This window comes from Callionymus lyra, chromosome 14, assembly GCF_982586985.1.
Source record: "Callionymus lyra chromosome 14, fCalLyr1.hap1.1, whole genome shotgun sequence".
NCBI classification, from domain to species: Eukaryota; Metazoa; Chordata; class Actinopteri; order Syngnathiformes; family Callionymidae; genus Callionymus; species Callionymus lyra.
Genome location: NC_141831.1, coordinates 5,622,353 through 5,637,217, shown reverse-complemented (window position 1 = coordinate 5,637,217; position 14,865 = coordinate 5,622,353). Strand labels below are relative to the sequence as shown.

The following is a 14,865-nucleotide window of genomic DNA, read 5'->3' as shown; positions in this document are numbered from 1 at the left end:
AGTTTTTTGTCGCTCAGGTTTGTGTTTTTTTTAAAACACAAATTAAACATAATTTTTCAATAAAGAAAATTATTTAATTCAACTATTACGAAAAATATTAAATTGTTTTCAATTAAAAAAAAATAGAAATTTCAAAGTCAGAACATTAAACTAAAAGAGAAAAAAAACTTCTGCGTTTTGTTTTATTTTATTTGAAATTTCTATTGTGGAATTAAATAAATTATTTAAATAAATAATCAATTATCCAAATAATTAAGTTATATGTTAATTAAACAAAAACAAATTCAAACTTTTAATAAAAAAAGTGAATTTAATCATCAAATTTAATTAAAAATAAATAAATAAATTCCAATATCTCAAAAAAGAATGAAATGTTTAAAAACAGTGACAACATTGTGATGAAAACCTTTTATTTACTCATCAACCAAAACTATTCTTTAACTCCGGATGTTGTTTTATTCATTTGATTTTTAAGGGTTTTCATGAAGAACACGAAATCAGTCCGTTGGCAGATGAATTCTCCGTCTCGGTGCTTTTCTTGAAACATTCATATTATTGCTTCAATTTTGGTTGTTTTGTAACAAAAAAACAAAAAAATGGAATTAAATATGTGGTCAAGACTCTCCACTGTGGCTCTGGAACCTCTCGGGATCCCTCGCTGTAGACGGCGTCAGCGAAACTCTCTTGCAAAAGATGGAAGGAGCGTAAAAAAAAACAAAAAAGAGTGAAATAGTGAATCTTTCATAGACTCGGGGTTGTCTAAGCTAGATTATCCCAAATAAGATGAATGGTTCTGGGACGACCAGAGCCTGGAAAGCTGCCACTTCCTTGTTTGTTTGTTTGTGTCCCACTTCTTCTTCTTCTTCTTCTTCTACATTCACTCCATCACATTTATTTATAAGATTCTTCGTCTCCTGCCGTCGAGAGGATCCACTCGTTTACTTCCTCAGCACCAGATTCTTCTGACGGACTCGTCGTACGCGAGAGACTCTGAGAGTCAGACGTTAAATGGATTCTCCTGATGTGTGGAGCGTTCTCGTGGTCAGCTGTGGAGCAGGATCCCCGGGGACCAGGGGAGGTTCGGGCCAAGGCGCCGCTTCAAAATTGTGAAGACGTGTCAGCTCTTGTGTGTTCACGGGGAAGACAAACAAGTTGTGCGACGACGTGTTTCTGCAGCAGTGTGACAGCGATTTGTTATGATATTCTGTTGGTGATGAAGTGTCTTTGTACCTCAGATGCATTGATACAGCAGAGTGTAGCAAGAGACGTGCTAATGCTATTTAGCTTCTCTTGTATGACGACGAGCATCATAATAACATAATAATTAAGAATGGTAACTATTACTATCATTTTTCTAGCTTAATAATTGAGATATGCTAACACTTACTTGGCTTGACATCATTAGCATCATAATAACATTATATTTAGGACATGCTAACAGTTTCTTATGTATAGAAGCATCGTAATAGCATGAAAAGTAAGACATGCTAACCTTTAAAGCATCATAATAATTAATAAATTCTTAACTAAGCCTTAGATTCATAACGATGAGCATTGAAATAAAGCAATAATTGGGACATGCTAACGGTTTCCTAGCTTGATATGAAAAAGCATCACAATAACGTAATAATTCATAAATGCTAACCGTGTCTTAGCTTGAGATATAAATGTCATTAAGCTTGATATATATAGCAGCTAGCAACATGATAGCATAATAATTAAGACGTGCTAAACAACTTTTATCTAGAAATATATATCTGCTAGCATCATGATAGCATAATAGTTAAGACATGCTAAACAACTTTTAGCTTGAAATATATAGCTGCTAGCATCATGATAGCTTAATGATTTAGACATGGTCAATGTCATTTAGTTAGAAATATAAACTTCATTTAGCTTGAGATATATATATATATATATATATATATATATATATATATATATATATATATAATTGGCTAGCATCATGATAGCATCATAATTAAGACATGCTAACCGTCATTTAGCTTGAGATATACAGTATATATAGCGGCTAGCATCATGATAGCATAATAATTAAGACATGCTAACTGTCATTTAGCTTGAGATATATATATATAGCGGCTAGCATCATGATAGCATCATAATTAAGACTTGCTAACTGTCATTTAGCTTGAGATATATATATAGCGGCTAGCATCATGATAGCATAATAATTAAGACATGCTAACCGTCATTTAGCTTGAGATATATATATATATATATATATATATATATATAGCGACTAGCATCATGATAGCATACTAATTAAGACTTCAAACTTAAACCTTTAAAAGTTGTGCTATCAAGCTATTTAAAAGTGATTGACAGCGTGGTTCCCTCCCCACAGGCCTGCAACACGAGGTACCCGGACTACGACAAGACCGGCTCCATCTGTGTCAGCGAACACATCAACAACACGCTAACACGCTACCGCTGGCTGGTCAGCGCCCCCGCCGGCCCGGACGGAGTCACCAGTCCCATGAGGGAGGTGGACTTCGACACCTTCTTCACCTCCTCCAAGATCATCACGCTGGACTCCGTCTACTTCCAGGCGGGGTCCAGGGTCCAGTGCGCCGCTCGGGCCGTCAATTCTAACGGAGACGAGGGTTTGGAGCTCACGAGTCCCATAGTTACCATCAGCAGGGAGGAAGGTGAGCAATGGACATGCTAACTAGCATTTAGCTTGAAATATGCATATATAGCAAATAGCATCATGATAGCATAATAATTAAGACATGCTAACTTTCATTTAGCTTGAAATATACATATATAGCTGATAGCATCATGATAGCATAATTATTAAGACAGGCTAACTGTCATTTAGCTTGAAACAAATATATATAGCCGCTTGCATCATGATAGCATAATAATAACAACATGCTAACTTTCATTTAGCTTGAGATATATGTATAAATAGCAGCTAGCCTCATGATAGCATAATTATTAAGACATGCTAACTGTTGTTTAGCTTGATATATATATATATAGCGGCTAGCATCATGACAGCATAATTATTAAGACATGCTAACTGTCATTTAGCTTGATATATATATAGCGGCTAGCATCATGACAGCATAATAATTACGACATGCTAACTGTCATTTAGCTTGATATATATATAGCGGCTAGCATCATGACAGCATAATAATTACGACATGCTAACTGTCATTTAGCTTGATATATATATAGCGGCTAGCATCATGACAGCATAATAATTACGACATGCTAACTGTCATTTAGCTTGATATATATATAGCGGCTAGCATCATGACAGCATAATAATTACGACATGCTAACTGTCATTTAGCTTGATATATATATAGCGGCTAGCATCATGACAGCATAATAATTACGACATGCTAACTGTCATTTAGCTTGATATATATATAGCGGCTAGCATCATGACAGCATAATAATTACGACATGCTAACTGTCATTTAGCTTGATATATATATAGCGGCTAGCATCATGACAGCATAATAATTACGACATGCTAACTGTCATTTAGCTTGATATATATATATATAGCGGCTAGCATCATGACAGCATAATAATTACGACATGCTAACTGTCATTTAGCTTGATATATATATATAGCGGCTAGCATCATGACAGCATAATAATTACGACATGCTAACTGTCATTTAGCTTGATATATATATATAGCGGCTAGCATCATGACAGCATAATAATTACGACATGCTAACTGTCATTTAGCTTGATATATATATATAGCGGCTAGCATCATGACAGCATAATAATTACAACATGCTAACTGTCATTTAGCTTGATATATATATAGCGGCTAGCATCATGACAGCATAATAATTACGACATGCTAACTGTCATTTAGCTTGATATATATATATAGCGGCTAGCATCATGAAAGCATAATAATTACGACATGCTAACTGTCATTTAGCTTGATATATATATAGCGGCTAACATCATGACAGCATAATAATTACGACATGCTAACTGTCATTTAGCTTGATATATATATAGCGGCTAGCATCATGACAGCATAATAATTACGACATGCTAACTGTCATTTAGCTTGATATATATATATATAGCGGCTAGCATCATGAAAGCATAATAATTACGACATGCTAACTGTCATTTAGCTTGATATATATATAGCGGCTAACATCATGACAGCATAATAATTACGACATGCTAACTGTCATTTAGCTTGATATATATATAGCGGCTAGCATCATGACAGCATAATAATTACGACATGCTAACTGTCATTTAGCTTGATATATATATAGCGGCTAGCATCATGACAGCATAATAATTACGACATGCTAACTGTCATTTAGCTTAATATATATATATAGCGGCTAGCATCATGACAGCATAATAATTACGACATGCTAACTGTCATTTAGCTTGATATATATATAGCGGCTAGCATCATGACAGCATAATAATTACGACATGCTAACTGTCATTTAGCTTGATATATATATAGCGGCTAGCATCATGACAGCATAATAATTACGACATGCTAACTGTCATTTAGCTTGATATATATATAGCGGCTAGCATCATGACAGCATAATAATTACGACATGCTAACTGTCATTTAGCTTGATATATATATATAGCGGCTAGCATCATGACAGCATAATAATTACGACATGCTAACTGTCATTTAGCTTGATATATATATATATATATATAGCGGCTAGCATCATGACAACATAATAATTACGACATGCTAACTGTCATTTAGCTTGATATATATATATAGCGGCTAGCATCATGACAGCATAATAATTACGACATGCTAACTGTCATTTAGCTTGATATATATATAGTGGCTAGCATCATGACAGCATAATAATTACGACATGCTAACTGTCATTTAGCTTGATATATATATATAGCGGCTAGCATCATGACAACATAATAATTACGACATGCTAACTGTCACTATTGTGACGTCACTGAAACAAACATTTATAACGACAAACTTTGCACCGTAACTCGCTCAGTATTCCGTGGAAAACTTCTTCTCACTGGCGTGTCGTTGATCAAGGCATGTGTCAGGCCCGGAAGACGGGAACCGTCGGCGCCGAGCCGTTCTCCGCCAAGCTACGCTACACCGGCGCCGACGACCCCAGACACCCCAACCTCATCAAAGTGACTGTCACCACGCCGCACATCGACGGTGGGTCTGCAGGCGCCGCACGTACCCCGAGTAATAAAGTGGGTAACGCTCACGTCGGAGGAGAACCTCGGCCGGAATATAGATGCTGGAGGGTCGGGATCCAAACCCTGCGTTAGTGAAGCCCTCGGGCTTCGCTGTTCTGCAGTCGCCGCGGCAACGCTGACAACGTTAGACGCCATCGTGACATGATCCGGGTTCCCCTGGAAATATACCTCGTTGATACTTTACTGCTTATTATAGTATTATATTATGAAGTCGCTGATGTGTTTCTGATCACAAGTCGTTTTGGTGAGAAAAGTTGTTTAGTATTTACATGAGAATAAATAGATTTATTTTTATTTTACTAAAGAGACAAATTCAATAGTTTTTAGTTTCAATTAAATTAAACAAAATTCAATTACATTTTAAGTATATTTAAACTAACAAAAGAATGTGATCATTTTGTTCAAGATAAATTATCTTTATTTTATTTATTTTATTTATTTTATTTATTTTATTTATTTTATTTATTTTATTTATTTTATTTATTTTATTTATTATTTATTATTAACGTATCATTGCCTTTTTTTTTCAAATTTCTGGATAAATTCTTCAATTTGATGTTTAAATACGTATCAATGACCCACAATGCATTGCAGCAGCTGAAGGTTCAAGGGAAACACGTGTCGCTAAAAGTATCATTTAGTTTGCTTTAGTTTATTTTTTTAAATTTTACTAAACAGACAAATTCAATAGTTTTTGTTTCAATTAAATTAAACAAAATTCAATTATATTTTAGTTTAATTTATCTTGTGATAAAACCACGTTTTTATATTTCAAATGCTGCTTTATTTTTTAATATTATATCTTCTATGGTTTATATTTCAATAAAATCTGTATAAAACAAATAATTCAGTTTTTTCTTTTTAAATAATTAACATGCAAGTATTCACGACTTTCGTATATTTTATGTTGCAAATAAACTTGTATAAATGAAATAAAAGAGTTTTCAAAAAATATATAAATATTTATAATATTTGCTCTATTTTATCTAACATTATCTGCAATTGTGATCACTTTTTTTTTCAATATTGTTATTTATATTATTATTATTATTAACAGATATTTGCTCTTTTTCATTAATAATATCTGCATTATTTATTATTGTTTTAAATCATTTTTATTGATAATATACCAGATATTTTTTCTATCAAAAAGTCTGCAATAATCCTTTTTATATATATTATATAATATTTAATATACCAGATCTATGCTCTTTCTTACTCAACATGTCCCACATAATTATTATTGTGTTTTTATATATTTTTTATATGTATTTTACGTTTTTTCTCTCTTATTATCTGCAATTAAAATAATTAAAAAAATATTTTTCATTTATAATATGAAGATCTTTCGTCTTTTACAATATCTGTCAATAATAGTTATTGTTTTAAACATTTTTATTCTTAAAAAAATGACATTTTTCTTTTTTTTCTCTTAATTTATCTGCAAAAATAATGATTGTTTTTAATAATAAACCATATGTTTAATCTCAAAAAAATTTAAATTGTTTTAAAATGATCTTTATTTATGATATAACGTATTGACGTTTCAATCAGTATCAAGACCCATAATGCATTGCAGCAGCTGAAGGTTGAAGGGTTGTTGCTAAAAGTGTGATATAAGATAATATTGATCACTGATCACTAACCAGCTGTGGCCCCTCAGGGATGCTCCCCGTCATCTCCACGCGGCCCCTCAGTAACTTCGACTTGACTCTGAGTCCGGACGGGACCCGCGTGGGGAACCATCGCTGCTCCAACCTGCTGGACTACCAGGAGGTCACCACGGGTCACGGCTTCATCAGCGCGACCACGAGCCCCGAGAGTGTCGGCGACGCGGCGCCGTATCAGTCGGACGCCAGTCTGAGAGGAAACAAGACGCTCAGGTTCTACAGGAACCTCAACCTGGAGGCGTGTCTCTGGGAGTTCAGTAGCTTCTACCACATGTCTGAGCTGCTGACCGACTGTGGAGGCAGTATTGGTACAGATGGACAGGTGAGTGAGTGAGTGTGTGTGTGTGTGTGTGTGTGTGTGTGTGTGTGTGTGTGTGTGTGTGTGTGTGTGTGTGTGTGTGTGTGTGTGTGTGTGTGTGTGTGTGTGTGTGTGTGTGTGTGTGTGTGTGTGTGTTAGTGTAGGTGAGTGTGTGTAGCTGTTTGTGTGTTAGTGTAGGTGAGTGTATGTGTGTGTTAGTGTAGGTGAGTGTGTGTTGGTGTTTGTGTGTGTTAGTGTAGGTGAGTGTGTGTAGCTGTTTGTGTAGGCGCGTCTGTTTGTGTGTGTGTGTGTGTGTGTGTAGGTGTGTGTGTGTGTTAAGGTGTGTGTATATGTGTGTTTTAGTGTGTGTAGGTTCATGTGTATGTGTGTGTTTGTGATAGTTTGTGTGTGTCTGTGTGTGTGTCTGAGTGTGTGTGTGTGTGCCCGTGTGTGTGCCTGTGTGTGTGTGTGTCTGAGTGTGTGTGTGTGTGCCCGTGTGTGTGCCCGTGTGTGTGCCCGTGTGTGTGTGTGTGTGTGTGTGTGTGTGTGTGTGTGAGAAAGTGTGTTTGTGTAAGTGAGAGTGTGTGTGTAGGTGCATGGGTCGGTGAGTGTGTCTGTGTATGTGCGTGTGTATCTGATTATGTGTGTGCGTGTAAATCTGAGTGTGTGTGTGCTTGTCTGAGTGTATTTGTGTGTAGTAGTAATGTCAGAAGTATTGGTTTCAGTAGTAAAACAAGTAAAAGTAATACTATAGGTAGTACTAGTAGTAGTTTCAATAGTAGTAGTAGTATAATCAGGGATCAGTTGTACAATAAGTAGTAGTACTAATAGCAGTATATAGTAGTAGTAGAAGGAATCAGTAAATCTAGAAGTAGTATTAGAAAAAGAAGTAGTGGTAATAATAATAATCATACTAGTAGTTGTTGACATAGTGATAGTAGTAGTAGAAGCATATATCCCTTCTACTATAAGCAGTAATATAATAGATATAGTTCTAGTAGTAGCAACAGTAGTAATAGTAGTAGTAGACATGTTAATAGCAATAGTAGTAGGAATCACTAGCACTAGAAGTAGTACTGTAAATCGTAGTTGTAGACATAGTACCAGTAGTTGCATCAGGTATTAGAAGTACTAGAAGTAGTGGTAAAATTAATAGTATAAATAGTATCAGTAGTTGTAGTCATAGTAATCTTAGTAGTATTAGTAGTACTAGAGCACAAGTAGAAATAGAAGTAGTAGCAACGGTACAAGCGAAAGTACAATAGCAACCGTTGTAGTATCAGTAGTACTAGAAGCAGTACTAGAAGCAGTACTAGAAGCAGTAGTAGTAAACAAAAGGTGAGATGCTCTTTTAAAAACACGCGAGCAGCGCCGCCTGCTGGTTGTTTTCAGCTGCAGCGAACAAGATGTGACGTCATCGTCACACGCTTGAAGTTCTCCAGTTGAAAAGTTCTGCATGACGTCATCTTCGTCATAATGACGAGTCTCGTCTCTCAGGTGCTCAACCTGGTCCAGTCCTACGTCACCCTGCGCGTGCCTCTGCACGTGTCCTACGTGTTCCACTCACCTGTGGGCTCAGGTGGATGGCAGCACTTCGACCTGCAGTCGGAGCTGCGCCTCACCTTCGTGTACGACACCGCCATCTTGTGGAAGGAAGGCATAGGCAGCCCCCCTCAGGACGAGCTGCAAGGTGACCCCATTATTACACTAATAATAGTCGAGATTAATATTAATAATGTGTGTGTTCAGGGTTAATAATGTTAATAATGTGTGTTCAGGGTTAATAATGTCAATAACGTGTGTTTTTTTCAGGGTTAATAATAATGATTAATAATGTTAATAACATGTGTGTTCAGGGTTAATAATAGTGATTAATAATGTTAATAACATGTGTGTTCAGGGTTAATAATAGTGATTAATAATGTTAATAACATGTGTGTTCAGGGTTAATAATAGTGATTAATAATGTTAATAACATGTGTGTTCAGGGTTAATAATAGTGATTAATAATGTTAATAACATGTGTGTTCAGGGTTAATAATAGTGATTAATAATGTTAATAACATTTGTGTTCAGGGTTAATAATAGTGATTAATAATAGTGATTAATAATGTGTGTGTTCAGAGTTAATAATGGTGATTAACAATGTTAATAATGTGTGTGTTCAGGGTTAATAATGTTGATAAATAATAATAACGTGTGTGTTCAGGGTTAATAATAGTGATTAATAATGTTAATAACATGTGTGTTCAGGGTTAATAATAGTGATTAATAATGTTAATAACATTTGTGTTCAGGGTTAATAATAGTGATTAATAATGTGTGTGTTCAGAGTTAATAATGGTGATTAACAATGTTAATAATGTGTGTGTTCTGGGTTAATAATAGTGAGTAATAATAATAACGTGTGTGTTCAGGGTTAATAATAGTGATTAATAATAGTGATTAATAATGTGTTTGTTCAGAGTTAATAATGGTGATTAACAATGTTAATAATGTGTGTGTTCAGGGTTAATAATGTTAATTAATAATGTCAATAACGTGTGTGTTCAGGGTTAATAATAGTGATTAATAATAATAACGTGTGTGTTCTGGGTTAATAATAGTGAGTAATAATAATAACGTGTGTGTTCAGGGTTAATATGTGGTTAATAGTGTTAATAACGTGTGTTCAGGGTTAATAATGTTAATTAATGATGTTAATAACGTGTGTGTTCAGGGTTAATAATGTTAATTAATAATGTTAATAACGTGTGTGTTCAGGGTTAATAATGTTCATTAATAATGTTAATAACATGTGTGTTCAGGGTTAATAATGTTAATTAATAATGTTAATAACGTGTGTGTTCAGGGTTAATAATGTTAATTAATAATATTAATAACGTGTGTGTTCAGGGTTAATAATGTTAATTAATAATGTTAATAATGTGTGTGTTCAGGGTTAATAATGTTAATTAATAATGTTAATAACGTGTGTGTTCAGGGTTAATAATGTTAATTAATAATATTAATAACGTGTGTGTTCAGGGTTAATAATGTTAATTAATAATGTTAATAACATGTGTGTTCAGGGTTAATAATGTTAATTAATAATGTTAATAACGTGTGTTCAGGGTTAATAATGTTAATTAATGATGTTAATAACGTGTGTTCAGGAGCCTTGTATCCCACCAGTATGCGCATCAACGATCAGGGTCGACTCGTCGTCAACTTCCGCACTAAAGCTCGCTTCAGAGGATTGTTCGTCCAGACTCACTCTGGAGGAAGAATCAGTTCAGGTGAGGCGAAGAAGAGAGTGCAGGCAGGGCGACCACATTAGTAATTGTATTTCTTCTTCAGCATCGTCTTCCATGGTGATGAGTGTGGACCACCCCGGCCTGACCTTCAACCTCAGCCTGGTGAGGAGCGAGCCCACCTACAACCAGCCGGTGCAGCAGTGGACCTTCACCTCGGACTTCGCAGTAAGTGGCGGCGAGACGCTGGAGCGTAGGCGGCGAAGCCTGGACGCACAGGTGTGACGTGTTGTGTGTGTGCAGGTGAGGGACTACTCCGGGAGCTTCACCGTCAAACTCGTCCCCTGCACCACGGCCCAGAACACACAGTTCACCGTCCCCCCGGTCTGCAGCCCCAGAGAGCCGGTGACCTTTGACCTGGACATCCGCTTCCAGCAGGTGCGATGGTAGTTGACCTAGTGAGTGGACGCCCTCTGACCTCTGGTTCCTCAGGTGAGCGACCCGGTTGCTGTGGAGTTCAGCCTCAACACGCAACTGTTCCTGCTCTCCAAGAAGAACCTGTGGCTCTCAGACGGGTCCATGGGCTTCGGTCAGGAGAGCGACGTGTCCTTCTCTGAAGGTCAGCTTCGTATGGGAGGAAACACAAAAAAAAATTGAATTCTACCTTCAATATTCTAATGTAAACTTCCGTAGTTCTGGTGGTAAAATGACGGATGTTCTTCTCAGGCGACGTCATCTACGGACGGGTCATGGTGGACCCCGTACAGAATCTGGGCGACTCCTTCTTCTGCAGCATCGAGAAGGTTTTTCTCTGCACCGGCGCCGACGGCTACGTCCCCAAATACAACCCAACCAAGTTCGAGTTCGGCTGCTTGGCCGACTCCCCGTCCCTGCTCTACAGATTCAAGATCCTGGTGAGTTGACCAGGAGACCTCGGGACCTTCTCCTACTTTCACTCTTCTCCACCTGTCTCCAGGACAAGGCTCAGCCGGAGACTCAGGCTCAAGTGTTTGGCGACGTGGGCTTTGACGCTCAGCTGGCCGTGGACGACCCGTCGGCCTTGTCTCTTGCCAGACAACCCGGGTCAGACGGGTTCAGGCTCAACTCCACAGCCATGTTCCAGGTAACGTCTTTGTCCACCTACGTCGATCAATAAAGTTGATCGACATTGATGACTCAGTGACGTGTGATTGACAGGTGGCGGCGGGTCGTGAGTGGTTCATCCACACCATTTACACGGTGCGGTCCAAAGAGAGCGCCAACAGAGGGATCGGAAAGCGAAGTCTTGAGTACCATTCCTTCGTGACCGGCGGCGGTCATCGCTCCAGGAGGTCGGCCAGCGACAGCGTCCCTCGCGTAGCCGACGACATCGGCATGGACAACGACCGCGGCACCAACATCATGCACATCGCCCTAGATCGCAACAGGCGCCGGGCGGGCGACCTGCGCGTCCAGGCGGTGGCCGGGTCAGACCATGGCGAACAGCGCTCCGAGGTGGAGCACGAGGAGAACGTGGTGACTGTGGTGGGCGCCCTGGTGGGTCTGCTCTTGACTGTCCTGGTTGCAGTCAGTCTGGCTCTGGTTCTGCGGGCCAGACGGAAGGAAGGGAAGGAGGGGTGGCGAGAGGGGGTACAGGAGGTGGTGAAGGGGTCCGTCAGTACCGAGCCCATGTTGGTGGTGAGGATGCAGGACTGCCACAACAGCTCGGAGGTTTGACACCATGGACTGAAGAATGTTTTCTACAAGATTTTGACTTTTCTTTTTTCTACCTTGAATTACTTTTAAGACACCAAATATCTTGATCATTACTGAGTCCACGTGCCTGTCACTGGGAAGTCTCTCACTGGGAAGTCTGTCACTCAGAAGTCTGTCACTCGGAAGTCCGTCACTCGGAAGTCTGTCACAGGGGAGTCCGTCAATGGGAAGTGTGTCACTGGGAATTCTGTCACTGGGAGGTCTGTAGTCCGTCACTGGGAAGTCTGTTTCTGGGAAGACTGTAGTCCGTCACTGGGGAGACTGTAGTCTGTCACAGGGAGGTGTAGTCTGTCACTGGGGATTCTGTAGTCTGTTATTGGGAATACTTTAGTCTGTCACTGGGAAGACTATAGTCTGTCAGTGGAAAGACTGTAGTCTGTTATTGGGAATACTTTAGTCTGTCACTGGGAAGACTATAGTCTGTCAGTGGAAAGGCTGTAGTCTGTCACTGGGATGTCTGTAGTCTTTCACTGGGAGGTCTGTAGTCTGTCACTGGGAGGTCTTTAGTCTGTCACTGGGGAGTCTGTTACTGGGAAGACCGTAGTCCGTCACTGGGAAGACCGTAGTCCGTCACTGGGGAGACTGTAGTCTGTCACTGGGAGGTCTGTAGTCTGTCACTGGGGATTCTGTAGTCTGTTATTGGGAATACTTTAGTCTGTCACTGGGAAGACTATAGTCTGTCAGTGGAAAGACTGTAGTCTGTTATTGGGAATACTTTAGTCTGTCACTGGGAAGACTATAGTCTGTCAGTGGAAAGGCTGTAGTCTGTCACTGGGATGTCTGTAGTCTTTCACTGGGAGGTCTGTAGTCTGTCAGTGGGAGGTCTTTAGTCTGTCACTGGGGAGTCTGTTACTGGGAAGACCGTAGTCCGTCACTGGGAAGACCGTAGTCCGTCACTGGGGAGACTGTAGTCTGTCACTGGGAGGTCTGTAGTCTGTCACTGGGGATTCTGTAGTCTGTTATTGGGAATACTTTAGTCTGTCACTGGGAAGACTATAGTCTGTCAGTGGAAAGGCTGTAGTCTGTCATTTGGGAGTCTGTAGTCTGTCACTTGGGAGTCTATAGTCTGTCACTGGGAAGTCTGTAGTCTGTCACTGGGAAGTCTGTAGTCTTTCACTGGGAGGTCTGTAGTCTGTCACTGGGAAGACTGTAGTCTGTCACTGGGAAGTCTGTAGTCTTTCACTGGGAGGTCTTTAGTCTGTCACTGGGAATACTGTAGTCTGTCACTGGGAAGTCTGGAGTCTGTCACTGGGAGGTCTGTCACTGGGAGGTCTGTAGTCTGTCACTGGGAGGTCTGTCACTGGGAGGTCTGTAGTCTGTCCCTGGGAGGTCTGTAATCTGTCCCTGGGAAGTCTTTAGTCTGTCGCTAGAAAACTGTAGTCTGTCACTGGGAGGTCTGTAGTCTGTCACTGGGAGGTCTGTCACTGGGAGGTCTGTAGTCTGTCCCTGGGAGGTCTGTAATCTGTCCCTGGGAAGTCTTTAGTCTGTCGCTAGAAAACTGTAGTCTGTCACTGGGAGGTCTGTAGTCTGTCACTGGGAGGTCTGTCACTGGGAGGTCTGTAGTCTGTCCCTGGGAGGTCTGTAATCTGTCCCTGGGAAGTCTTTAGTCTGTCGCTAGAAAACTGTAGTCTGTCACTGGGAGGTCTGTAGTCTGTTTTTCTCCTCTTCCTCTGTCGTGAACAGGAAGTTCTTCCACACTTTGACAACACAAACTCCCAACTGCAGCTTCACAAGAGTCGTCATCGACTGAAGATAAAACATGAAATGTGAAAAGAGGCAGAAACCTTGATATGACGAGATGCTGTTTTTTGTGTAATCATCTTGAAACCTAAGAACACAAAAGTAAATAATGTTTTCAAATATTTGTATTTTATTTCTTGTCGGTCTGAGAAAAGTTGCCGCGTCTGTGGTTGACGTTTCCACGGCAACGACTCTTGGATGTTTACATGTAGTTCACGACCTCACGCCGTGTTTGGATCACATGATCATTTGTGTTGCCGTGATTGGTCGACATCCTGATGCACTTTCTGATCCTTCCATCCCTCACTCGACCCAAACTATGCAACGTCACCTTTTCCCGCCGGTTCTCCTCGTTCGTGACGCTTTTTCTGGAGCGATGGAGCTCGAGCTTCACCTCACGATGTTTTTACCAATGAGTTTTTACATTTATGTATTTAAAAAATAAATATTGCTGGAAAATTGTCTGAGAGAATTCATGAGCGAATGATTGAATTGAATTGATTGATTTTTAATCAACACTTTTTGGTATTTTGGTGATTTATTCAATAGTTTGTTTATTTTTTTGGAGCTTTTTTTATATTGATGTTAAAGCTTTTTTCTAAACAGTTTGATTCTAATAATTAAAATAATAACTTTTTTTTTATGTTGGCTCTATTTAACCAGCATTTCTATATTTAACTTAAAATGCTCGGAATTTTTAATAAAGAAGATTTAAAGATTTATTTTTATTATTTAATTAAAGGATTCTTTTTCTTTTTATACATAGAGTTTAATATTCAAAACCCGATCATTTAATGAAGCATTTTCTAAATTCAATATTTATTAATTCATCATCTTTTGAATTCAATATAAAAACGCAAGTATTCGGTTAGGTTTCCTCGGGCTATTAGATGTACAATTGTGAGTTCGGGGCAGGAGTTAA

The 14,865-nt window shown here is 39.0% G+C and overlaps 1 protein-coding gene across 1 annotated transcript in view; it reads left to right on the top strand.

The window, feature by feature from the left end:
• Positions 1-14,339, top strand: part of frem2a (FRAS1 related extracellular matrix 2a) — a 103,151-nt gene extending 88,812 nt beyond the window's left edge. Inside the window, exons 14-24 of the mRNA XM_087806954.1 lie at positions 2,369-2,672; positions 5,072-5,203; positions 6,911-7,239; positions 8,713-8,905; positions 10,371-10,493; positions 10,555-10,676; positions 10,752-10,886; positions 10,941-11,067; positions 11,175-11,362; positions 11,425-11,571; positions 11,646-14,339. Coding sequence (XP_087663080.1) covers positions 2,369-2,672; positions 5,072-5,203; positions 6,911-7,239; positions 8,713-8,905; positions 10,371-10,493; positions 10,555-10,676; positions 10,752-10,886; positions 10,941-11,067; positions 11,175-11,362; positions 11,425-11,571; positions 11,646-12,164 — 2,319 coding nt within the window. The 3' untranslated portion in view covers positions 12,165-14,339. The remainder of the gene's footprint in view (positions 1-2,368; positions 2,673-5,071; positions 5,204-6,910; positions 7,240-8,712; positions 8,906-10,370; positions 10,494-10,554; positions 10,677-10,751; positions 10,887-10,940; positions 11,068-11,174; positions 11,363-11,424; positions 11,572-11,645) is intronic.
• The last annotated feature ends 526 nt before the right edge of the window (positions 14,340-14,865 follow it).